General features: G+C 39.7%; 1 protein-coding gene across 2 annotated transcripts in view; it reads left to right on the forward strand.

Annotated features, from left to right (window-relative positions):
• The first annotated feature begins 11122 nt into the window (after positions 1-11122).
• SLCO2A1 (solute carrier organic anion transporter family member 2A1) overlaps positions 11123-27891 on the forward strand; it is a 138726-nt gene continuing 121957 nt past the window's right edge. For both annotated transcript variants that reach the window (XM_072613639.1, XM_072613640.1), the window contains exon 1: positions 11123-11252. In XM_072613639.1, the coding sequence (XP_072469740.1) occupies positions 11169-11252 (84 nt within the window). In that variant the 5' untranslated portion in view covers positions 11123-11168. The remainder of the gene's footprint in view (positions 11253-27891) is intronic.

The following is a 27891-nucleotide window of genomic DNA, read 5'->3' on the forward strand; positions in this document are numbered from 1 at the left end:
GACCCCAGAGTCTATGTCCTTTCAACTTCACCAAAAGGGCAGAGGAGAGAAGGTAATATAGGTCAAATGGCACTGATTAAGGAGAAAGATCACTCAACTGATGTGTTCAAGGGAAATAAAAGTGAACAGTAGGGAAACAAGAGTAGAGGCAACAGATGTTGGAGAGGCAAAGATATTAAATGTCAAAGCATCCACCTCCATGAATTTTAATGGAGGTAAGGGGAAGAGAAGCTGAGTCTCATCCACAGAATAAAGAGAAAGAAATACTGAACATGAAAAGTGAAATAAGAAAAGAGCTATAGGGTCATGGTTGGGTCATTCAGCTACCACTAATGAGAGTAGATGAGAGATGGCAGCAAGGGAGTGAGCAGGCACTGGGGTGGACAGAAGACTCCAGAGAAGCTCTAAAGAGAAAAGACAATGGGGGAAATAGGTAAAGTATTGTCAGAGCAAGAGGAGAACAAAGGCCAAAAGGATGATCCTCCACTCAGAAAGTCCTGCTTTGATGGAAGGCCCATGGTGGCTACCTTGGGTGTTAAAAAAGAGAGCTCAGTAGAATACAAGCTCTGAAAAGTCCTACCAAAACACAGCTTTGAATATAGATCTGCTGATGAGTCTGTTCAAGAAACAGTTTTATTTAATAGTATTTTGTTTTTCCAATAACACATAAAGACAAGTTTCAACATTCATATTTTGAAAGATTTTGAGTTCCAAATATTTCTCCCTCCTTTCCTCACTTTCCCCCCTCCCCAAGATGGCAAACAATTTGATATAGTTTATATATGTGCAATCATGTAAGACATATTTCTACATTAGTTATGTTGTGAAAGAAGAAATAGAACAAAAGGAAAAGACCACAAAAGAAACCAAAAAAGTGAGAATAGAATGATTTAATCTGCAACCAGTTTTTTCTCTGGTTGTGAGTAGCCTTTTCCATCATAAGTCTTTTGGAATTGTCTTGGATCATTATATTGCTGAAAAGGGCTAAGTTAATTACAGTTGATCATTGCACAATATTACTGTTACTGTACTGTATAATGTTCTTCTGGTTCTGCTCAATTCACTTAGAACCAGTTCATGTAAGTCTTTCCTACACTTTCTGAAGTCTACCTGCTCATCCTTTCTTATAGCACAATAGTATTCCATTACATTCATGTACCACCACTTGTTCAGCCATTCCCCAATGGATACTTTAGTTGAATCTGAAGGGGTTTATTGTTGATCACCAAGTGATGGAAGATTTTAGTCTCAATGATTTATGAATACTATTAATCAAGGTACACAAGAGGTATAAGGATTAGCTTGGATGGAAGAAGTATCCACTTCGATGAAATAATTAATTTCCTAAAGCATGAGTCTAAGTGTAGATAAATACACAAGAAAAGGAGATCACAATGACTCACATTTACATCCCGCCCTTATGTTAGAAAGTCTTTTGATTCCCATTTTACAGATGAGGAAAACTATGTTCAGAGTATGGAAAGTAGCCTATCAAGTATCATATAGTACTACACCCCAAGATTCAAACCCACTTTGCCTGATAGAGTCATTATTGCTCTTTCAAATACACTTCATTGCCATAGAACAGTAGAACTGAAAAGGACTTAAGCTTGGATCATATGCTCCATACCTCCATCTTTTGACTCTAAATCCAGCATTCTTTCCTCTGGATTCCTTCATAGTCCAGTCTCCATTTTAAGAAGGAGGAAGACTTCATGGTTTGTTATGAATAATGAATATAAAAGCTTATTATGCAAAATATTGAAAGGGCTACTGGAGTTTTCTAACCAGGATCAAAGTTATTTCTCCCCACATATATTCTTAGTAAGGGACCCAAGAGATCATCACATGTCCTTTTCCCTCCACCAAAGTCATGGACATAAAATGCTGTTCTTTGTGTTCAGAAATGATGATAATGACATACCATTCAGAAGGATGTTAAGTTGGTTGTCTTTCTCCACCCCCCAACTTCACTTTAAAAATAATTTACTTTTTATTATGAACTTAGCCAACGTCAAGCACAAATACTTCATATGGGGGGAGAGGGGGGAGAAAAGGACACCATGAACTTTTGTTCCTTTTAAAAATGTGTATAAAATTTAATAAGGTAGTCATAAAATCGCCCTATTTTAAATTTTCTTTTGAACTTCTTGTTTCTTCTATGTCTTTTTAATGTTTTATATGCTTTTTTTGCATTTTACCCACCTCTCTCATTTTTCATGTACTTTCTCCCCTATTCCCCATCCAGAAGTCTTCTCCAGCACATTGGCTATGTAGGTCTGATTCCATAACTCCAGTCCATTATAATTCTTCCAAGAAGTGGAAGCAAACCTATTATCAACGTTCAGAGGTCGCAATTGGTCTTAATGAGAATTCTGAAGTCTTTCATTACACTATTGTGGTCATTGTATCCACTGTTTTCTGGCTCTGCCTTGAGCAGGTTTCCCAAGAGTGTGGTAGGAACTGATCTTCAGCTGGGAACTTTTCTTCTCTGATCCACACTGATCACCATGAATTCTGGGGTACAGTAGCCTGTTTACAATGAACAGAGCAAAAGTAGCTGCCCCCTTTAAACAATTAAACCCAAGACCATCACAACAACCAACCCTGCATCTAAACTTTTAAATGGGTAGAAATAAATCAGTCCTTTAAAAAAAAAAGTCCTTAAAATAAACACTTCAGAGTAAAAAAAAAAAAAAACAAAGAAATATCATTTTTCTTTATTTTTAATTTTTTTCTTTTTTAAAAATTCTAAATTTAAACACAAAAAAGAATATTTCCAAATACATAGCTAAACATAAAATGAAGATTATGTAGACAGCTGTAGGCTATATGAGAGGGCATGGAAAGGGCCACATCCCCCAATGGTCAGCAGCCTGATGGGAAGGTTCTTGAGGACACAGATTGCTTGATTCCATCTCTGCAGCCCCAACACCTTAGTTAGCCCCTGATACAGACTTGGTACTTAATATGTCTGTTGAACTGAATTGAACTGAGAGTTTGTTCTATTGTCAGCTCTTATTTTGATCTAGGTGAAAAGAAAATGAGAATAATGTCAAGGGGGAGTTCATTGTTGTTTTTGTATCCCCCAGGGCCCAGCATGGTGCCTGGAGGCCCTTAAAAATAGTAATAATAAATCCTTGTTGATTATTAAGTCAGGATGCAACAGGCTGGGCTCTATCAGAGGCTCCTAGGTTCATAGATCTGGAGCAGTTAGTAGATCTGGATTGAGGGTGTGATTTAAACACTGGCCTGTTGAGTATGTGTGTGTGTGTCGGGGGAGAGTATCCCAAGGTACATGAGTAATTGAAGAATGCTGGAACCAGCAGTTAAAAAATCCTCAGCAGCTAGAGAGTTAATGTCTCATTACACAAAAGTATTTAAATTGTTAATTGTAGCCACACCTTGCGCAATAAACACTGGGCAGTAGCAGTGCTTTTATCAGCTGCCTGGTGTGTAAGTGTGTAGAAGTGGACATAAGCTGGCTCAAGGACTCAGCATGGTGTATCTGTGAAAAGGACTTCAGGCACGTGGTGGAAACTTGCTACTGGAAACAGCCTTGTTTCTTGGCATATTTTCAAGACACCAGTTGTTGTTTTTTTTTTAATATTAATTTTATTTATTTGTAGTGTTCTACAATCACTACCATAAAACTTAGAGTTTTTTCCCCCTACCTACCTCCACTACCCCATTCCCTCCCTGAGACAGCATACAATTCTATATAGGATCTACACATACATTCCTATTGAATACATTTTTACTATACTCATGCCGTGTAGAAGAACTAAAATAAATGGGAGAAATCATATAACAAACCAAAACATAAAATACACACACACAAAAAATGATCTGCTACATTCTGCGATTGAATTCCATAGTTCTCTCTCTGGATGCGGAAGGCATTTTGCCTTAGAAGACCATTGGGAATTTTCTTTTTAAGTCCTTGCATTGCTATGAAGATCCAAGTCTACCAGAAAAAACTCTCGCGCACTAGTTCTCCTGGTTCTGCTCCTTTCACTCAGCATCAGATCATATAAGTCTTTCCAGGCCTCTCTGAAGTCTTCTTGTTCATCATTTCTTATAGCACAATGGTATTTCATTACATTCATATACCATTATTTATTCAGCCATTCCCCAATTGAAGGGCATCCCCTTGATTTCCAGTTTTTGGCCACTACAAAGAGTGCTGCTATAAATATTTTTGTACATGTGGGACCCTTTCCCATTTTTATGATCTCTTGGGGATACAGTCCTAGAACCAATTTTGCTGGGTCGACGGGTACGCACATTTTTGTAGCCCTTTGGGCATAGTTCCAAATTGCTCTCCAGAATGGTTGGATGACCTCACAGCTCCACCAACAATGAATTAGTGTTTCAACTCTCCCACATCCTCTCCAATGTTTATCATTTTCCTGTTCTGTCATGTTTGCCAATCTGATAGATAGGATGTGGTACCTCAGAGTTGTTTTGATTTGCATCTCTCTAATCAAAAGTGATTTAGAGCACTTTTTCATATGATTATAGATATCTTTAATTTCTTCCTCTGAAAATTGCCTGTTCATGTCCTTTGACCATTTATCAATTGGGGAATGACTTATATTGTTATACATTTGACTCAGTTCTCTATGTGTTCTAGAAATGAGGCTTTTATCCCCGAGATTAGCTGTAAAAATTCTTTCCCAATATACTACATCCCTCTGAAGTTTGGTTGCTTTGGGTTTGGTTGTGCAAAAACTTTTCAGTTTAATGTAATCAAAATTATACATCTTGCACTTCATAATGCTATCTCTTCTTTAGTCAAAAATTCTTCCCTTCTTCATAAATCTGACAAATACACTATTCCTTGCTCCTCCAGTTTGTCCATGGTATCAATCTTTATACCTAGATCATGTACCCATTTGGACTTTATTCTTGTGTACAGTGTCAGGCATTGTTCTATGCCTAGTTTCTGCCACACTGTTATCCAGTTTTCCCAGCAATTTTTGTCAAACAATGAGTTCTTATCCCAGAAGCTGGATTCCTTGGGTTTATCAAACAGGAGATTGCTATATTCATTGCCTGCATCTTGAGTACCTAGGTTATTCCACTTGTCTACCCTTCTGTTTCTTAGCCAGTACCAAGTGGTTTTGATAACTGCTGCTTTATAATACAATTTGAGATCTGGTAGCACTAGGCCACCTTCTCTAGCATTTCTTTTCATTAGTCCTTTTGATAATCTGGACCTTTTGCTCTTCCAGATGAAATTTGATATTTTATTCAGCTCTAGAAAATAGTTATCTGATAGTTTGTTTGTATGGCACTAAATAAGTAAATTAATTTAGATAGAATTGTCATTTTTATTATATTGGCTCAGCCTACCCATGAGCAACTGATGTTTTTCCACTTACTTAGATCTGACTTTATTTGTAATTATGTTCATATAGTCCCTGGGTTTGTTTTGGCAGGTAAACTCCTAAATATTTTATAGTGTCTACCCTAGCTTTCTCTTTCTATCTCTTGCTGTTCAACTTTGTTACTAATATATAGGAATGCAAAAGATTTGTGCAGGTTTATTTTGTAACCAGCAACTTTGCCAAAGTTGTTTATTATTTCAAGTAGTTTTTTACTTGAATCTCTGGGATTCTCTAAGTATATCATCATATTATCTGCAAAGAGTGATAACTTAGTTTCTTCTTTGCCTATTCTTATTCCTTCAATTTCTTTATCTTGTCTAATTGCTACAGCTAACATTTCTAGTACCATATTGAATAATAGTGGTGATAATGAACATCCTTGTTTCACCCCTGATCTTATTGGAAATGCATCTAGCTTATCTCCATTGCATACAATGCTTGCTGAAGGTTTTAGATAGATACTGCTCATTATTTTATGGAAAGTTCCCTTTATTCCTATGTTCTCCAGCGTTTTTAATAGGAATGGGTTTTGTATTTTGGTGAAAGCTTTTTCAGCATCTATTCAGATAATCATGTAGTTTTTGTTAGATTTGTTGTTGATATGATCGATAATGCTAATAGTTTTCCTAATACTGAACCAGACCTGCATTCTTGGTATGAATCCTACCTCATCATAATGTATTATTCTCATGATAAGATGCTGTATTGCTAAAATTTTATTTAAAATTTTTGCATCTATATTCATTAGAGAAATTGGTTTATAATTTTCTTTCTCTTTTGTCTCTTCCTGGCTTAGGTATCAAAACCATGTTTGTATCATAAAAAGAATTTGGGAGGACTACTTCTTCCCCAATTTTGAAAAATAGTCTATATAGTATTGGAATTAACTGTTCTTTAAATGTTTGATAGAATTTACTTGTAAATCCATCTGGCCCTGGAGATTTTTTCCTAGGGAGTTCATTGATGGCTTGTTCAATTTCTTTTTCTGAGGAGGGGTTAAGAAACCAGGTTTTGAAGGAAAACTAAGTTTGTAAATACTAAGGGAGCAAAGGCAGACAGTGATTAGCATCCCAAAAGATGATGGTGGGGTTTGTAGACAGAGATGGGAGGAGGTCTCTAACCACTGGTTGACTTTTTACTAGTATTTTATTTCTAGTTTAGGCCATGAAGATATGAAAAACTTGAATGGAGTCAGTTGAGCAGAGCCTAAGGCATAGGTGGAGAAGTAGAAAAAAACAGTGAACTGGGTTTATTGAGCTTAGAGAAGAAGAAGGCTGAGGGGGAATTGAATTGAAGCCTTTGAGGATACAGAAGACTCCTATGTAGAGAGGGACTGAACCTCTGTCATTTTACAATATACAGGATGGTGGGCAATTTCCTGCAGTGGCTGAGTGGAAAGAGCTTCACTGAGAGAACCCAGGTTCAAAACCTGCCTCTGATGCTCAAGACCTATCTGACTTTTGGCAAGTCACCTCAGCATCCCTGGCTCCAGTTTTCTCATTTGTAAAATGAAGGAAACTAACTAGTCAGTTTGTGAAATCTCTTCCAGCTCTATAGCTATGATCCTCACTTTCCTCATCTGTAAAAGGAGGTGGTGTAGTAGATAGAGCACTCAGCTTGGAATCAGAAGACTCTTCTTCCTGAAGTCAATTCTAACATCATACACTTATCAGCTGTGTGACCCTGGTAAAGTCACTTAACCCTGTTTACCTCAATTTCCCCATCTATAAAATGAGCTGGAGAAGGAAATGTCTAACCATTCTAGTATCTCTGCCAATAAGAAATGGGATCACGAAGAGTCGGACAAGACTGTAATGACTGACAACAACAAAAGGGAAGGGGGAAATGACATTTTTACTACTTACCTTACCTGATTGAAAATAAATGAATATTACCCAGTTGATCAACAAGTATTTTAAAAAACACCCACTCTATCTACACTGTGCCTGGCACTGGGGAGATACAAGTAAAAAGAAGGAAACAGTTCCTGTTTGGAAGGAGCTAAAATTCTCATGGAGGAGGACACAACAAGTACACAAACCGCTATATGCAGAATAAATATAAAATGAATAAATACAAACACATACAAAGTAATTAAATACAAAAATAGTTTGAGAGACAGAGTGCTTATAGTTGACGGTATCAAGAAAGGCTTCTTCCAGATAACAATATATGGAATCACTATTTTTTTTAACTGAAATGTGAATTTCATTGGTCTAGGGCAGGGGCATCAACTAGAAGCAGAGTCACCAAACTGTACAAAAGGATCCCTGAGGGTGCATATTGACTTAGAAAACCACATACTAGAGTTATGTTTTATTTTATTTTTATTTACTTTGCTAAATATTTCTTAATTAGGCTTTAATCTGGTTCAGGCACCCCTTGGGAGTGGTGGTTATTGGTGATGTTTAGTCATTTCAGTTGTTTCTGACTCTTGGTGACTCCATTTGAGGTTTTTTTTTGGGCAGAGATACTGAAGTGTTTTACCACTTCCTTCTCCAGCTCATTTTACAGATAATGAAACTGAGGCAAACAGGGTTAAGTGACTTGCCCAGGGTCACAAACCTAATAAATGTCTGAGGCCAAATTTGAACTCAGAAACTCTTCCTGATTCTAAGCCCTGAGCTCTATCCACTGCACCACTTGGCTGCCACTTGGGAGTGATGGGGGTCTGTGATGCTGCCCATGGATGAATATGGATAACTCTGGTCTAAGGAAACTACTTCTATTAAGGAAATTACTTCTATTAATGCAAATCAGCACCTGCTTTGAGAATTACTTGCCACTCTAAAGGATCAGCAACTTCCTAGGCTCCTAAAGCCAGTTTGAGTCCGAGGCAGGGCTTGACTCTTCCTGACTCTTCTGTCTCTCAGTGTCTCTCCCCTGGCTTCTTCTTCTTTCTTCTCCTTCTCCTTCTCCTTCTCCTTCTCCTCCTCCTCCTCCTCCTCCTCCTCCTCCTCCTTCTTCTTCTTCTTCTTCTTCTTCTCTCTCTCTCTCTCTCTCTCTCTCTCTCTCTCTCTCTCTCTCTCTCTCTCTCTCTCTCTCTCTCTCTCTCTCTCTCCATTATGCCACCCATGATGCTTCTAAGCTCTATATGTGTAATAAATAAAATCTATTCTCTTTGTAAGCAGAGGAAGACAAGAAGGTTTTTCCCACCCAAGACCATAGTACCGGCACCAGACAATGTCTGGGAGGTTTTCTCCTGACAGATAGACATGATTAAGGTAGGGATACAGCACAGGTGCACAGATTGAGAAAAGCCTCCTATGCTCAGCTGCGGCTCTGGCTCAAGTCTTATTATCCTCATCCCCAGCAAGCTAAAGAAAAAGATTTGCACTGCAGCCAGAGGGGTCTTGGTTAGATATAACAACAATTCTTCAAAATTGTCATTTTTTTTTCTCAGAAGAACTGAAGGAATGATTTTGTGACATTGAGAGTTATTGAGAACCAGCTGGGGAAAACTATAGGATCTTATATTTAACTTAATCCAAACTCATCATGTTCGAGAGGAGGAAACAGGCTTAGAGAGGTTGTCAATTGCCAAAAGTGACAAAAGCTAAAAGAGGTAGTCAGTCTCCCTCCCAAACACTCTTCAACACTCCACGTCACGCCAGAAGCTAATGGTGATGAAATCTACCCAGGTGATCCTCAGAAGTAGGATTACTTCTCAATTACCTTGTCTAGATTCAGGTCTGTCCTATAGTCTTAGATCTCTTTCTAGAGCTAAGGTTCTCACAAAAACCCTTTGGTAGATTAATGAAATCTATGGTCCCCTTATTTGAATAATGTTTTAAAATAATGGAAATAAATGTGAAATTTCAGTTAAAGATGAATGAATTCCTCCTCCCCCCAAGTTCATGGACCTCCTCAAATCTATTCACAAACCCCTTAGCTGTGAACCCATGATTAAGAACCATTTCCCTAGAGTCAACTCTTAAAGAACGAAGGACAAACAGCGAAAAGAGTTTTCAGCTCCTTATTTGTGAATCTATGAAAGAAACTGAGATTTCTCTAGACAGTGTCTTTTGGAAGGTACTAGTTTTTCAATCAAGTAAAAAATTTTCTTATGGCCAGAAAGCTGATAGAAACGTTTGCTAGACTAGCTTAGCATGTTCCTCTGTCCTTTCCCCCATCCTATTAAAAAAGAAACCAAGCACTGAGGCCTAAAAATTCACAAATGAACTTGCTTAATCCTTTCTATTTGCTTTTAAGTTTAGTGTGTGAGAGACAGATATAAAGAGACAAATACACATAGACACAAAGAGAGAAAAAAGGGAGAAAGACTCAGAAAGATGAGGGGGAAGAAAGTAGACCGGAAGAAACAGAGAAATGTCGAGAAACTGGGGTGTTTTATTAGTAAGCTGTGGTTTTTCTTTGCCCAGAAAAATGGGGTTAAGATAATGAAAGGAGCAAAGTGGGGAGGAAGCTGAATGTGTTTCAGTAGCAAAACCTATGTGGCATGTGGGGATGCCTTGAGAAATAAATTGAAGACTGGATTTTTAAATTGCATTAATTTTTTTTCACAAAATTTTCTTGTCCTTAAAATATTTTCTTTCTCTCCTCTGTGGGTACCTTAGTAGCCAAAACACTGGAGAAGAAATAAACATTCTGACTGCAGCTTTGAAAAAAAATGGTATTAGGGACTTGTCAGCCAGCAACTAGGCTAGCCTTTCTGTTTTCATCTGTCTTCCCAGCTCTGTTCGCCATGTGAGAGTACAGGCCCTCCAAGGGCCATCTGACATTTTACAAAATATTAAAATTTAATTCTGGCTCCTCTCCAGAAACCTCAAGTTTACCCCCTCCCTTGTTTGCATCTATTCTCTCTCTTCCTCCCCCTACACCGTCCTCTCGTGAGCACAGAACAGCTCAAGTATAAATCAGCGTTCTGCACAAACAAAAGCCCAGTGAGATCTCAGAAAAGACCATCTCCGGAACTTTAAAAACACAGGTTTGCTGCAAGTGAAAACAAGCAGAGACGAAAGCAAGTAAATCTCTGTAAATCTCGGCTGGGAAGGAGCTCATTCTTACCTGTTTGAGGAGCAGCCTCTCTCCCTCCCCCTCTCCCATTGTCTCTCTCACCAACTTGACACCTTTGAATGAAAAAAATAAAATAAAATACATACATGAAGGTATGTGTTAACCAAACTTAATCACTGCAGCGCTCTCCTTCCCCCCTCCCCTCCCCATCTTCCTACCTAACTCTTTCCATAAAGAGGGGTGTTTGTTCCCCCCCTTTCCCCCTTGCTAAAACCCAGATCCTGAGTCCGGATTTCCCTCCGAAGCTCCTTTGCTTACGTCTCCAGAGGTTAGAACTAGGTGACAGAAACTGAGTCACACCTGCTTAGCAGTGGGAGGGGCGTGTGCGTCCCCAGGGATGGGAGCCGAAGCGAATCTGCGCCTTTAAAGTGCCTTTATACACAAAGAGAAAGAGGGAGGAGGAAAAGTTTCATCATCAGCCTCGGAGTCCTGACTTATAAAAACTTTAACCTCACTCTCACTCACTCACTCGATCCAATAACTCTCACACACTTGGACAGCGTTCATTTCTGACTTAGTCGCGAAACTCCTGGCCGGGAGAAGCCAGTCCCTTTCCTAATTGTATCCCTCCTCCCCTATCCGCCTCGGGAGCCGAGTCTCTGTGCGTTCCTCGAGGCGAACAGTCTAACTGATTTTGAAGGAGGGACCAACAGCTGGAGAGAGAGGGTGGATAGCAGGGGGACTGGTCCTTCCATCAGCTCGGTCCGAGGACTTTTCGCCGTGTTCCAAAGCAGGAGGATGGAACTCTTACCTGAGCAGAGCAAACCCCGGGGAGGGAACTCTCTCACCAACTGTCATCGGACCATCTTCTGCAACATTAAGGTGAGGGCGCGCTGCCTTTCTGGGCTTGGCTCCCCAGTGGGTCCCGGGATCCTGGGACAGTTAACATAACGCTGAGCTTCTCTTTAAAAAAAAGTAAGTTCATCTCTATCTTTCGGCCAACTGCTGCCGGGAGAGTTTGCTCTGACGGCCTTGTGTGGAGGCCCGCCACCCAAGCAGAGGAGATTTGGTTTTTATTATTTGTGAAATGGTATCCAAATGGTGTTCGAGTATTTCCACATGATGTGTGCACTCACGAGCATTTCTTCGGGAAAAGCAGTAGGGGTACAGTGGTTCTGCAGTCACAGGGGCTGGGTTCGAATCTCACCTCTGTTTCTTGAAACCCGTGCGACCTCTCTTCACCTTTCCTGTCCTGTTTCTTCAATTGCTAATTGAGGGGTTTGGGTCTACAAACCTCCTGAGGTCCACATCTATGACGCCATGAAAACGGTGGACAACGGTTCCTTCTGCAAGCGTCCCCAGGATGGTTAATAGAATTTAATTAGTATCTGACTAAAAAAAAGTCACTTCCCTGATGCAATGAGTAATTAATTCTTAATGGTAATTCATTCTTGAAAATATTTAGAAACTTCCCTTCCTTATCTGCAGGAGTGAGGAGCTACTGGGTGGAAACCCTGAGACAACATTGATATGTTAATTAGTTTTGCTGACCTGCCTTTCCTTCCTTCCTTTTTTCTTTCTTTTCTTTTTCTTTTTCAAACAAAGGGTAGCCCCTGGGATGGGGAAGGGAGAGGGGGTGTATTCTGAAAGTAAAATTGTCAAAAAACAAAAGCCATCAATTTTTTTTTTTAAAGAAAGCAAGTGGTAACATTTGTGCTTGCCTGTGAGATTTCCAAGCATTTTAAGGACAGTGTTAGTCATTTCCAATAAATTAATCTCATTCTCAGTCGGGAGATAGTTAAAAATTCTTTAATGCCTCTTGAGACTTTCTATTTTCCTGCTTGTCACTAGGGATACGTATATTCATTCGCATACATCCTTTGCTTCTCTCTTTAAGACTGTGTTCTCCCCGGTAACTTCCTACGTTCCCGGTCCTCCAGTGGTCAGGGTTTCTATTGTTGAGAATTTCCTCTTATCAGACTGTGACTGAGTTTAGGAAACATTTTAACCCTTCGCCTGCAGCCCTGAGATCTTAGTCACAATAGAAAGAATGGCTGTTCAGAAATTTGGAACTTTGAGAAATATGTATTGCAGGTGTTTCTGTCTTCAAGATAAAGATGGGAGGAAGTTAATGATGAGGAAAAGCCCAAGAGTGGATAGCCCAGAAGAGGTGTGCTTCTGTTTCCCCGAGGGAAAGCAGAGAGATGAGGGATGTTCCCTTTACTAGGTATCTTCTCAGGGATTGTGGAGTCACTTTTCCAGGGCAGCTTTCCACTCATGAATGAGTATCTTCGGCCAATTTTTGCCTTTCAGAGCAAAGGTGGCAAATAGGCACGGGTATCCCTTTAGGGGAAAATCAATTTGATTTACTTCAAAAAGCATTTGTTAAGTTCTAACATTGGAGGCAGACACTGTGCTAGACACCCATGCTACAAAGACAAAAATGAAAACAGTCCCTGTCCTAAATGAGCCTACCTTTTACTGCTGGAAATGTAAAGTCCATCGATAACTAAGCGTGTGTGTAGATAAGTAATACATACAGAATATATACAAAATTATGGGGGAGGGGGAGGTGATACTAACCACTGAGGCAGGGATCAGAAAAGGCTCTGGGTAGGAGGTTCAACTGGAGTTGAACTTTAGAGGGATATAAGGGCTGAAAGGAGAGGGAGAAAGACTTTTTACTTGTTGCAGGGGATAAGAGCAAGATAGTATTATTTTTATAGTAGGGAAAATGAAAGCACAAAGAAGGTATTCCATCCCTTAATAAGGCTAAAAATAAACCTGCAGAAAGAGAGCCAGAACTAGAATCCAGCTCATGTACCACAGGACTTTAAAAGCTTAGCACACTCCTCAAATGAAAGACCAGTCTATCCTAGAGGACAGGATGAGGATGAAGATTTAGATTATGCTTCATGTATAAATTACAGGAATTATAAGAAATAGACTGAATGACACTGACAGGACTGTCAACCTACTTTAGGGAAAAAATTATATTGCCCAAGGGCGGATTAGGAGATTTTTTTTTTTTATTTTGCTAATGGTGAGAAAAGGATCCTGGGGGTCATAGAGAACCTTATGCCATACTATTGAACAGAAAATGCGATAAGACTTTTGAAACAAATATTATTGAGGGGAACAGTGAATAAAAAAGGAAAGGAAGCATGGAAAAACTCTGAGATAATTCTCCAGCTCTATTCAGGACTAGTCAGACCTGTACAAGAACACTGTGCCTAGTTTCCTGGCTCCACAATTTAAATGAGATTTGGAAAGGGTTCAGAGGAGATCAGTAGAAATGCTGAGGTTTGAAAATAAAAGGGGAAAGGTTAAAGGATTTGGGATTATATATCTTGACAAAAGAAAGGTAAGGTATGAATTTGTAAGAGGGAGCACATTTACTTTTTTTTTTTTTTTTGATCGAGAGGACAGTTATAATGTGAATTTCTTAAGCTGAAGCAGGATAGATCTTGGTTAGGTACTGAATATGAAAAACCTCCCTGACTGTGGGGGTTCTTTAACTCTTGAATAGGAAACCTCTGTTCCCTAGGAATAGAGAGGTAATGTAGTGTATAGTCATCACAGTGTAGAGTGTTGGACTTGGAGTCAGTGCTGGACCAGAGTTTTAATCCTATTTCAGACACATTAGTTTTGTTACCCCAGTCCCTAAGTTTTCACTAAACTTTTTTTTGAGCCTCAGTGTTCTCAACTGTATAATGGGGACAATAATTGTATCTGCTTCAAAGAGTTATTTTAAGGCACCCTTGAATTAATTTGTGGAAATCACTTTCAAACTTTAAAACACTTCTATAAAACCAAAAAGTTCAAGAGACCTCTTGCCTTGAAAGTGTCCCAAAATAAGATTGTCCACATTACTGTAGTTGAAGCCTGAATGGAGGCATGGCAATGAGCCATGTAAGTCTTTCAAGTTCTTTCATTCCCGTATTTTAGTTCATTTCACAACTTTCATCCTCTCAATCACTTGTTAGCTTCATTGTAATATAGTGGGGCAGCTAGGTAGTACAGTGTATAGAGTGCCAGGCAGACTCATCTTCCTGAGTTCAAATCTCACCTCCAACAGCTGTGTGACCCTGGGCAAGTCACTTAACCCTGTTTGCCTCAGTTTCCTCATCTGTAAAATGAGCTGGAGAAGGAAATGGCAAACCACTCTAACATCCTTGGCAAGAAAATCCCAATGGGCTCATAATGAGTCAGACATGACTGAAACAACTCAACAGCAAATTATAATTCAGATATTATAATTTGTCAAATGTAAGTCAGACATGAACCTTTATTTCTTTCAAGGCAAATGCAATGTCGATTCCATTTGAATAAGTTTGGGATACAAAAAGTTAGTCAATCATAGAGCAAAGACGTCTATAGGTAGAAGATAAATCAATAAATCTTTATTGAGCATCTGCCACCTGCTTAACACCGTGTGGTTTCTGGATGCTGTGGGTATTCGATAATGGCCTACGATTCTGGCTAGACTTTTAGATGTACTCTACAAAAGCTTTATAAGACATAGTACCTGTCTACAAAGAGCTTAAAATCTAGCTCAGGAGGCCACATGTGACCTTCTAGAGCCTTTGGTGTGGCCTTTTGATTGAGTCCAAGTTTTACAGAACAAATCCTTTTATTAAGGGGATTTGTTCTGTGAAATTTGGATTCAGTCAAAGAACTGCACTTGAGGACCTACAGAGTACATGTGGCCTGGGGGCTGCAGATTCCCCATCCCTGTGATAGATTAAGAGATAAAAAGACCTGGGGGAACTTGTTTGACTTTGGACAGCTCATTCCACTTCCCTCATCTGTAAAATAGGAGTAAGACCTGCTGTTTCTTATACCAGGGTCACTTTAAGAATCAAATGAAAAACGTCTTCAAATGACTTTAAACATTGTGGGGTAAGAAGTGTTATTATTGGTACATTCTTACAAACTTGAAGAGGACCTGGTTTCAGGAGCATCGGTCCCTCTCATTGGATGTTATAGAATCATGTAGAGTTACACAAGAGCTCTGCGGCTATGTGATTCAATCACTTCATTTTATAGATTAGTCCACTGAGACCCAGGAAGTTTAAGTGATTTGACCAAAACCACACAGGTAGTAAACACCAGAGTTGGGATTTGAACCCAGGTCCTTGGACTCTAGAGACCATGTGTGGGATAATCAGCTATATTAAAGTAGAATATGGATGATAGCTGTTGTAAAGTTCTTTTTGACTCTAAAATTCAGTGATTCTGTTTTCTCTAGCATTCAAGCTTATGAGGAGAAGAAACCAGGGGGCATCTGAGTAGGTTTAGGTTCCAAGCCCATTTCCTGGATTGAGAATTTGAAAGCATGGGTTCATGTGTGAGTCTTGGGGGAAGCTAGTTCTAAAAGTATACTACTCACTTTGGCCACTAGACACTTCCCAAAACTAGGTGCCAATTCTATTGTCTATCCTACGTATGGGAAAAGGCAACCACGTTGGGAGATAGTGATCATGGGCTATCCCTTCTGGACTCCCATTCCCCTACCCCAAGTCAACCTAAAACAACCAAACAGATAAAATTTGCCTTCAGGGATGGATGATTGGGACCTATATGATTTCTGGATCCTCCACCCTTTTAACCTCCTCTCCTCTCTCCTTGTCCCCAAAACAAACCATCCTCTTGCTACTTGCCCTGTAGCCTTGGTTATGTCGGTGCACCTCTCTGAAGCAAAAAATGAGAGGGGTCAGACTGCATAATCTCTCAGATCTCTCTCTCTAAAACATACTAGGATTCAGAGCACCTAAGTTTAGAGCTGGAAGGACATTCAAAGTCATTGAGTCCAACACTTTTATTTTACAGATGAGGAAAGTGAGGGAGAGATCAAGTGACTTGTCCAAGGTCACAGAGCTAATAAGTATTTGAAGAATGATTAGGTCACAAGACTTTTTGGCCCTAGGTCCACTACAACCTCCTGCCTCTCAATTTTATGTCTCTCCCCTGGTGGAAAGGGGAAATACTCATGAGGATACTCACAAAAATACTTCCCAAGACCTTTGAGACTAACAAGTCTGCCACCTACTTAATAAGAAACAGAGAGAATATCCTCTATTAAAGACCTTAGCAGAGGTTAAAATAACAGAAAATGCTGTGTAGGATTGAAATAGATATGTATATAAAGTGCTTCACAAACCTAAAGCACTATATTGAGATTAGTTATGATGCTAACCTTCTAGCTGTTCCTCTCTAATTAATAATTATTGATAGCATTTATATAGCACTTTGCAAATGTCATCTGATTTAATCCTCACAATTTTTAATAATTATCTAATGTTGCAGATTAGGAAACTGAGGCAGACAGAGGTTAAGTGAGCAGACTGCTGGTGTCTCTCCTCAGTTGTCTCTGTGTGGGGTGACTGCCCTCCCTCACTTTGGGCTAGTCCACTGCTGCCCTCCTTCCTTCCTCCCTTCCTTCCTTCCCTCCTTCCCTCCTTCCTTCCTTCCTTCCTTCCTTCCTTCCTTCCTTCCTTCCTTCCTTCCTTTCCTCCTTCCCTCCTTCCCTCCTTCCCTTCTTCAGCTTCCTAGTTGTTAAGCATGAGCCCTCCTTGCTGTATAACTTCTACTCTTGATATCACAATGGTCTTACACTCATCAGAGTTCTCACGTCTTCTAAAATTATGCTTCTTCATAATGTTGCCTTTGTATAAATCTTCTGCTTCTGCTCACTTTCCTCTGTATCAGTCCATCAGAGCCTTCCTAGTTTCTTCTGAAACTGGGCATTTTGTCATTTCTCATGGCACGAGAATAGGCCATTATATTAATACACCACAATTTGTTTAGCCATTCCCCAATAGGAGGATATCCCTTTCATTTCCACAGTTTTACTACTATGAAAAGAGCTGCTATAAATATTTTTGTTCATAGGAGTCCTTTTCCTCTTTCTCTGATTTCGTTGGGAGGTGTAAGCAGCTAGATGGCTCAGTGGATTAGAGCACTGGGGCCTTAAGTCAGGAAGACTCATCTTCCTGAGTTCAAATCCAGCCTCAGACACTTATAGTTGTGTGACCTTGGACAAATCACTTAATCTTGTTTGCCTCAGTTTCCTCATCTGTACAATGAGCTGGAGAAGGAAATGACAAATCACTCCATTATCTTTGTCAAGAAAACCGCAAATGGGGTCATGAAGAGTCAGACATTAGAGCTAAAAAGAGACAGCAAAGACTTCCAGTAGAAGGTGAAAGAGAGCTATTTTACTTGAATCATAAAAGTATGTAAACCCAGATGACTTGTAGGAGGCACTGTGCTAAATGCTCAGAACACAAAGAAAGGCAAAAAAAAGTCCCAATCCTTGAGTTCTCATTCTAAAGAAGACTTAGACATGAAAATACCTAGGTGTAGTGCTTCAAACTGTTATAAGACTTTTGGGACACCCTATATATGGAGTGGAAGGAAGATAATCCCCAAAGGGATGTCTCTAGCTACAGAGGTGGAGATGAGAGGAGGGAATCTTGCAAGAATTTGGGACAGCCAGTGGGAAGGCATGGGAGGGAAATGGAGTATTCTGTGTGCAAGGAAGAGGAAGCAGGTCAATGTGCTTGGATCGGAAACTCTATGGAGGGGAACAGAGCATAAGACTGGAAAGACAGGAAGGGGCTAAGTGTGAAGAGCTTTAAATACCGGTAGAAAACTTGGTATTTCAGGTCTCATAGGGAGTCATTGGATTTTATTGATTTAGAGTGGAGTGATGTTTCCACTTTCATTTGAGGAAAATCACTTTGGCAGCTGAATGAAAGACAGATGGGAGTCAGATGAGATGAGGCAGAGAAAACTCTTTTAGGGTTATTGCCCAAGTCTAGGTCAAGAGTGTCGAACTCATGGCAAGTGCTTCCCAAATCAGATTGAGATGTAATTGGGAAATATTTAACAAAATAAATAAAAATACAAGACAAAATAGATGATGTTAACTTGTGGTTTTCTAAGTGCCAGGTCTGGACTCATCCTCCTGAGTTCAAATTTGGCCTCAGACACTTGATTGGTTTTTGTCTTTCATGCTCATGAAGGACCAAAATGACACCACCAAGGGAGCTCAAGTTATAGTGTGTCTGACTGTGGCTAACCAGACCAATACAAACTCAAAAAGGTTCTCCCACAGGTAGTCCACATAAACATTTGGGGTGGAGGTGTCTCTAAATTTGTGAATCATATTTCTTTTGAACTACTACAATTCTGCTTTGGTCATAGAGCACAGCTCCTTCTTTGATATAGGCACAACATGCTGGGTGGTCTTGTGCCAGCTTCTCCCATGTCTCAGAGTCAATTCCAAAGTCCTTAGACACTTACTAAGCTGTGTGACCCTGGACAAGTCATTTGATCCTCTTTGCCTCAGTTTCCTTATCTGTAAAATGAGCTGGAGAAGGAAAAGGCAAACCACTCCAGTATCTCTGCCAGAGATCTCTGACCCTATCTCCCAGATAGGGTCATGAAAATTCACACACAACTGAAATGACTGAAAACTAAGTAAGTATGAGGCCCCCAGGGATCCGTTTCTATTTGAGTTTGATAACCACTAGGAGGGAGGTATGGGACCTGATGGCTATAGATGTAAAGGAGTAAAGGGAATGAATATGAGGTAGATTAATCAAAACAGATTATAGTATATACATAAAGGGGGCACAAAGATAGAAAAGTAGGTGCTTTAGGTGCTTGCTATGTGTCAAGCACTATACTATAGTAACACACTGGTACAATGAGTAGAGCACTGGACCTGGAGTCAGGAAAACCTTAGTTCAAAACCAGCCTCAGACACTTACTAGCCATGTGATCCTGGGTAAGTCACTTAGCCTCTGTTTCCTCAACTCTAAAACTGGGATGGTGACAGCACCTAGCTCCCAGGATTATGACGAAGATCAATGAGATATTTTTTTAAAAAGCATTTGGCATATAGTAGGTGCTATATAAATGTTTATTGCCTTCTTTTTTTCTCTTTCCCTAAGCACTCAGAATACAAATACAAGTAAGACAAACACAGCCCTTGAGGAGCTTATATTATAACGGGGGAACAAGACATTATAATTATATAAAAAATAAATTATGTATAAAATACATAATATGTAACTATAACACAAATTAGAAGACATATTATATTATAGTGGGAGAGCAAAGGAAGCTCAGTTCTAGCACAAAGGCATTCCAGGATGCAGAGGTGGCCTGGTTGCCTGTGGAAGGTAAAGCAAAAACTTATGAGTTGGTGGACCAAGGGGAAAAATTTAAGGTTCCAGTGGGAGGAAGATGAAGGCAATGACCAGACGCTGGCCAGAGTGTGCTCTCCATACACTGCAGAAGAAATGCAATCCAGCTGCTTCTGATTTTGCATTTTCTTTTGGCAGGATTTGGTGGTAACATCTAGAAATCAGAGATCTCTATAGGGGGAGGGTCTGCCATCTATACAGCTTTAACTCAGAGGTGATTGGAACGGAAGAATAAACTACTGCCAGGAGAGTCCAACTCACTCAGATTTTATGAGCATTGGCTTTTAAAAATCTATCTGGTTTTTCTTGGGTTCTCCCTATGGTTTATTTCTTTTTTGCCAAGGAACTTAGTCACCTTGTGCTTTTTGGATGATGAAGAAAGCAGCTCCACATTCTTTAGGTTTGGATGTGTTTAACACATAGTAGCTACTTAATAGATATTTTTTGGTTGAATGAATGAATGAATGCATGGGGTGGGACTTTCATATTAAAAAATAGTTTTCATATTAACTAACAGCGAAGTTGGTCTTTTGAATCATTCCTGTGTAGAGATATGGATATGAGGGATTAGATCAGAAAAGGATGATAGCCTCTCTTTCTTGAGTGAGTGCATGTGTGTGGGAGTGTTTATGGACCACTAGACTCTAGCAGAGACAGTCTAGTCTGCTCCGGTGGGAGGTGGCAAATCTGCAACAGATGGCTTAATGGAGCACCACCTAGCCAATGACAAATAACCCAAAAAGAACCCACAATTTGAGGAAGTTCAGTGGATACATGGCCCTGATCAGGAAAATAAATTCTAAAACTGGATCTCATTTGCAAGTCAATGGAATTCTCTAGGAAGCATTTTTTTTTACAGAACTTTCATAAAAGTGAAATAACAATATAGGCTACCTTCCTCCACAAAGGAGTTTTGAGGATGGATAAGACGATATAAGTGAATTATAGTACTTGGAAAGAGAGATGCTGTTAGGTATCACAAGATCTAGAGCTTTAGAAATCATTTAGTCTCTTCCTCCATGCCCATTTGACAGATGAAGAAACTGAGACCTAGACTGGGAGAGTGATCCTCCAAAAGTCATAGATGATATCAGTAACAGAGTGAGAATTTGCATTCAAGTTTTGGGATTCCCAATCCAGGGTTCCTTCCACTATTACTTTGGTGATGTTACAGTATCCTAGCTAATACTTGAATTATTAGATATGTTCTTCTTCTGTCCAAGGGGAAGATATGAGAACAAGCATTCATAGAGTGCCTTTTATGTGCCAGGCACTATGCTAAGCATTTAAAAAAAAACCCAAATATTATGTTATCGGATCCTCGAAACAGCCCTGCAAGATCGGTACTGTTATTGTCCCTACTTTATAATTGAGGAAACAGAGACAAATAGAGGTTAAGTGACTTGCCCAGTCGGTCACACAGTTATTAAGTATCTGAAGCAGGGTTTGAATTCAGGCCCTATGCTCTAGCCACTGTGCTACCTAGCCGTCTAAGTGCCACCTAGGCAGGAGAGTCTATCTTTGACCTTCCTAAAACCTTAATCCACCAATCTCAAAACTATCTGTTTTCTGTTTTCTAACTCTGTTTCATTCATATCAACTTCCAAGGCTGAAAGAATTGGAATTGCTTACCTTAGAGAAGACTGAGTAAAGGAAGGACTAGAGAAGATGTTAACCAACTGTGCTCTCTCTTTATGGATAGAAGAACAAGAGAACTGATATGTACACAGCATCTTTACCTGGGATAAACTTCCAGAAATGAAAGCTGTTCAACACTCAGACTACCAGAGACATTATGGACTGTACTTCCCTAAGAAGAATATAGACCTTTATCTGGCTGAGACAGAGATGATTCTACCAGAGTCAGGAGAACTTACCAAATAGCCCCTGAAAGTTTGGTCGAAGCTAAGAATTGTCTAAGTCATTAATAGTAGAAGTTTATGTTTCTATATCTCTGAAATAGCCATTGAAAGTTTCTCCTAAGCTAGGAATTGTCTGATTCATTAATAGTAGAAATTTATGTGTCTATATCTTTTAAGAAAGAGTTTTCCTCAAAGCAATCTGGTGACAGATGTTCAAGATTGTCTCAATTTCTTAGATGATGAAAATTGGGGGAGGGGGACAGTGAGGTGGGGTGGTAGAGAATTGAAAATGTTACACGTGCTGTCACACAGTTAGTAAATGGTGAGCCTGGGGTTAGAACTGAAGTTTTTCTGACTTATCCCCTCCTGGATCACTACCACTGGAGGGGTTTGCATAGCTCAATGAAACTACAAGTTATGCCATGAAGAATTATCTAAGATGGACAGGTCATAGTGGAAAGTTCTGATGAAAGATGATACACTGGAGAAGGAAATAGCAAACCACTCCAGTATCTTTGCCAAGAAACCCCCATGGATAGTGCTGAGATGATAAAAGAGATGACATCAGAAGATGAGCCTCTCAGGTCAGTGTCCACTACACTACTGGGGAAGACTAGAGGACAACTACAGGTAGCCCCAGTACTAATGAAATGACTGGGCTAAAGCTGAAAGGAAGCTCAGCTGTGGATTTGCTTGCTTGACAAAAGGAAAAGTGGACCGCAAAGGATGAGATGGACAACTACAAAATTTCAGAGTTACTAAGTAAATTAGTTGTCCGTCACAAAATGATCAGTTTGTGACCAAAAAACTCCCAAACAATTGAGCTCAGAAAGAGACCAAAGATGATGTATTGGACAGAACTCTTTGGAGTCACTTTTAGCTTTGAAGTCAGTAGATCTAGGTTGTGACAGAAAAGGAAAATGGCAAATGCTGGAAGGAATATGGAAAAATTGGGACAGCAGCGGTGGAGTTCTCAACTGATCCAACCATTCTGAAGAGCCATTTGGAACTATGCCTAAAGGGCTTTCAAACTGTGCATACCGTTTGACCCAGCAATACCACTACTAGGTCTATATCCCACAGAAATCAAACAAAAAAGGGCCCATATGTACAAAAATATTTGCAGTCACTCTTTTTGTGGTGGCAAAGAACTAGAAATTGAGGGGATGCCTGTCAACTGGGGAATGGCTAAACAAGTTATAGTATATGATTGTGATGAAATACTATTGTGTTTATAACGAATGGTGAACTGGATACTTTCTGAAAAACCCGGGATGACTTATATGAGCTGATGTAAAGTGAGGTGACCAGAGACAAGAGAATGCTGTCACAGTGAATACAGAGAATACAGTCACAGCAATATCGTGTGATGATAAACTGTGAATGACTTAGCTATTCTCACCAATACAGTGATCTGAGACAATTCCAAAGGACATATACTAAATAGTAATTGTTTCTCTTTTACCCAGGAACCCTGAGGGTCTTCTCCTCCCAGTTTGATTCTTTTTTTTTATTTATTAAAGGGGCCATCCCTTGAGCACAAAGAAGGCTATTCATTGAATGGGTGTATCTTACTCAAAGTGAGAATGCTATAGGACCTTAACCTGAAAGGGTCAGATTGTATCTTGGGCCATCTCCAACTGTCCTGATGAATAACATGCCACTGGACCCAGATGGCTCAGAAGGTGAGGTTGGTGACCCTTGAGTGAGGGCCCTACCTCACTCAAATTAAAGTCAACTGCAAGTCATGTCATCATCTTGATGTCATGGTCCTGTTTTAGAATGAAGGACAAGCACAACAGCTCCAGAGAAAGAACTGATGGAGTCTGAATGCAGATCAAAGCATATTTTTAAAAAATTTTCATGGGTTTTTTAATCAGTTTTCTTTTGCAACATGGCTAATATGGAAATATGCTTTGCATGACTCCACATGCATAATCTATAACAATCAAATTGCTTGCCTTCTCAAGGAGAGGGACAAGAGAGAGGGAATTTGGAACTGAACATTTTTTTAAAAATGAGTGTTAAAATTATTTTTACATGTAATTGAGAAAAAATAAAATAAAATTTTTAAAAAGCAGACAGGCTCAAATCTTGGACCTGCTACTTAACTACTTTTGTGAGGTCTTACAAATAACCCCGTAAACTCTCTGGATCTCTGGTTCCTTGTCTGCAAAAATAGATTGGACTAAGTGGTTTTTCTAGCTCTGAATCCTAAGATCAGTTTCATTAAGGTCTTTAAGCCTGGATCTGTGCCTTGCTAGGAGAGATTAGTGAGAGGGGTTGGTCATGGTTTCCTCTCTTCAATTCTCATCTCCCTCTACTTCAATGTAAGGGAAGTCTTTATTCCCTGGGTGTGTTATATATCCTGCTGTTTGGGATGGATTAAGTGTATCCTAAGGGCCCGGAGGGGAAAGAATAGAGTAGATGAAATCTCTGGAGCTCTTTTAGCTAAGAATTCTGGGATTCTATAAATGAGTTGAATGGAAATACTGCAAATTTGCACTTTTCCTAAGCCCCTTTTTCCTATATTTAAATGGTATAAAGTTATTTGCAGAGTAAACTATAGGTTCCTCTTATTGTATAGTAACAGAGAATACTTGGAAGGAAGGATCAGGATGGGATATATGATTTCATTGTATAAGGAATTACCAAATGAGAAAAACTCTCTCTACCAATTCAGGTCAGCACCTTCTCTGTAACTTAGTCTCAGAGAATTGCCTAGAGAACTGAGAAGTGAAGTGAATTCATCAGGGTCACTAGGGTCCAGAGCAGGAGTTCTGCCAATGACTTGACTAGTTTTTCTTGGTTCTGAGGCTGGTTCTTTATCCACTATAGTGCATTGCATCTCAGTAAGGAAAGGAAGGAAGGAAGGAAAGAAGGGAGGGAGTTAGGGAGGAAGGAAAGAAGGAAGGAAAGGAGGGTGGGATTAAGAAAGAGGAAAGAAAGGAAAGAAAAAGGAAGAAAAGAAAGAAAAAAGGAAAGGAGGGAGAAGAGGAAGAGAGAAAGAGAGGGAGGGGGAGCAAAGGAAGGAAGGGAAGGAAGGGAGAAAGGTAGGAAAGAAATTAATATTTGGAAACCTTTTTTTTAACGGTACTTTTTTTTTTTTAAATGTTTTTATTTATTTATTTATTTATTTTTATTTTGTAATGTTTAACAATCACTGCCATACAATTGCGATTTTATCCCTCCCCACCTACTCCCCACTACCCCCCTCCCTCCCCACGACTGCATACAATTCTGTATAGATTCTACATATACTTTCCTATTGAGTATATTTTCACTATAGTCATGCTATGTAGTCAGACTAAGATAAATGAAAGAAATCGTATAACAAATCAGAACATGATACACAAACACATACACATACACAAACATGATCTGCTACAATATGTGAGTGACTTCCATATTTCTCTCTCTGAGTGTGGCAGGCATTTTGCCTTGAGATCCTCCAATGGGATTTTTTTTTTTTTGGTAAGAAGTTCTTGAAACGGTACTTTTTAACTTAAATTCTTTGAGGGTAAATACTGGGTCTTATTTATCCTTTATATCTCCCTCTGTACATGGTAGGGGCTCAATAAATGTTTAATGAATGATATTGAATACTTTTTTTGATATTGAACAAATGTTTATCTTGGCCTATAGGAATTCAAATAATAAGTTGGCCCCATGGTCTACCTTTATCAAATATGGAGCTGCCTTATTGGGAATATGAGATTGGTTTTCCTCTTACAGAAAAAAAAAATGTCTTTATTGGCTGTCTGGTGGTGCTGAAAATACTCATGTTATTTGACTTATCTCTTGCATTTAGTTTCCCCCAAACTCTGCTCTTGGGATTCTTGATGTTCTAGGTAATGGGAATAGGGGTTCTATGGGGAAATGTTGATATTAACCATTTGCCCTCTCTAACATTTTAAATTTCTTTGAAATCAAAGAAATGTGTGGGGGAAAAATGAAGATGGACTGATCTCATGACAAAAGCAAGGGATTATTGTTGGACTGCTTGAATGTTTCTTCAGTATTAATAGGATGCTGACATAAATTGAGGAAGGACCCCAACAAGTCAGATAGACCTAAGTGTGGGGAATTTGGGAATATAGAGCATGGATGACAGTTGCCCAGGATGGGTGGTATGACTAGACTGTGATCTGCATCATTGGATGGAATACTTACATCAAGGGATCACAGCGTCCTTTGAATATTTGAATCTTTTAAGTATGAAAAACAAAATTGCATCAAAATACTTATAATGGATGGCATTTTTCAAAGTTTTCCCAAGGTTTCATTTCCTTTTTTTTGGTGCCTAATTTTCTTTAGTCCCTTTTATCTTTAGGGCATCAAACACCACCACCCATGCTCAACTTCCAGTATTTGTGGGTCCTGTCAAGCCCTGAAATGTTCCATGACCAAATTAGTTTTTAGAAATATTAGACTAAGGCACTGAAATCCTCTGGTGAAATAGGTCTGGAAAGATTGCGTTCAGATGCATTCAAATCTTGCTTGTGAATTCGTTTGTTAGATGAGGTGGGCAGCGAGGAATTGGAATTTTATTCATTGTGGTTGCATAGAGTGAATAGAGGGTCCAGCACATGTCTACAGTTCAGGCACTGGCCTCTGACTATTTTAGAGCACCAGAGTGGGGGAATCAGGGAAGCCAGGGCACTATATGAAAGCAATAAACATCTTGGAGAGAGGTTGCCAAAGGGAAGGTTTGGTGTTTAGTTGTTTCAGTCTTGTCTGACTCTTCGTGACCTCATTTGTGGTTTTCTTGGCAAAGATACTGGAGTGGTTTGCCATTGTCTTCTCCAGCTCATTTTACAGATGAGGAAACTGAGGCAAACAGGGTTAAGTGATTTGCCCAGGGTCACGCAACTAGCAAGTGTCTGAGGCCAGATTTGAACTCAGGAGGATGAGTCTTCCTGACTTCAGGTCCAGCACTCTGTCCATTCTGCTACTTACCTGCCCTCTCCTCAGATACTTAGCAGCTTTTTGACTATGGATAAATCACTTCACCTCTGGGGGACCTCAGGAAACTTCCTAGCATTTGCCAAATAAGTCAAAGAACACTTCTCTGGGCTGATGAAATTGGAGACTCATTCTATATATGAACTTTAAATAGTAAAGCCAATTAAACTTATCTTCATATGTTAATTAAATGTCTAAAACAGAGACTCTAATCATGTATTATCTAATTAAATTTTATTTAAGTAAATAACATGTTTTTAATCTTGCTTTCTATTATTTAATCTTTTCTACAAATAATATCTTTACGTAGAGGGGAGTCATTTTGAAAATTTTCTTGCCTTAGTTCTCACTTGAAGTCCAGCTGGAGAGACAGACCGGCTTACCTCCCCTAAGGGCACCCCAGCCAGTGGCATTTTGCAATAACATCACTGTACAGTAGAATGGGAGTGCGTTATTGATATATTTAAAGGTGCCATGACCACACCCCAGAGTAAAGCTGCAGAATGCACTGTAAAATTGTTTGGCAGTTTGCCCATTGACAGCAATATCACTAGAGAGCTAATTGCCCCCCACAGGCCCATAAAGTCATCCTGTTTTTGCTGAAAATGACAAAAGTGGGGTTATACCTGTGTGGGTTTAGAAAGGTGCTTAGGGCCGATGTGATGGAGCATACCTGTAATAGCAGCTCATCAAGAAGGCTGGTGGATCTCTTAAGCATGCAGTGGTCTAAGACAAATGGGTACCCATGCTAAGTTTGGCATCCATATAGTGAGCTCCCAAGAGTAGAGGACCATCAGGCTGTCTAAGGAAAGATCAACCACCCATGTCCAAAACAGAATAAGCTAAAGCTTCCATGTCAATCAGTAGCTTCAGTCTGAGGGGAGGGAGGGAGCGGAGAGAGAGAGGGAGGGAGGGAGGGGGAGAGAGAGAGAACATAAGAGAGAGAAAAGAGGCAACAGAAGAGATAGAGAAGTGAGAGACAGAACAGAAGAGAGACAGACACAGAGACAGAGAGAAATTCATTATTCCAGGACTGGAGTCTGGGGAAAGATGTTCATTGAGGGACAATTTTTTGGTTTTCCCATTTCCCTGCTCCCTCCCAAACTCCCTATTTTCCTATTGAGATCTCAAAGTGCAGTTATTATTTGGGACTCCAGATTCAACTCCAAAAATGGGCCAGTTCTTGCTTAGTGGATAAGTTACCCCCTGGAAAATTACATGATTGAGGCAGAACATATAAATAACTATTATATTAGGGCAGTCTTAGAAACAGCATTTTCTGTTCCTTCAAGAGGGTCCCTCTTGTATTTTACCTCCATTATCTCTCCTCTCCTCTTCTATTCTCCTGTCTCCTGCCCTCCCTTTCCCCCTCCACCCTGCTTTCCTCTCCTCTCCTTTTTTCCCCTCCTCCTTTCCTCTCTTGACACCTCCTCCCTTCCTCTTTCTTCTTTCCCTTCTTCTCTTCCTTCCCCTTTG

This window comes from Notamacropus eugenii, chromosome 5, assembly GCF_028372415.1.
Source record: "Notamacropus eugenii isolate mMacEug1 chromosome 5, mMacEug1.pri_v2, whole genome shotgun sequence".
Lineage (NCBI taxonomy): Eukaryota > Metazoa > Chordata > Mammalia > Diprotodontia > Macropodidae > Notamacropus > Notamacropus eugenii.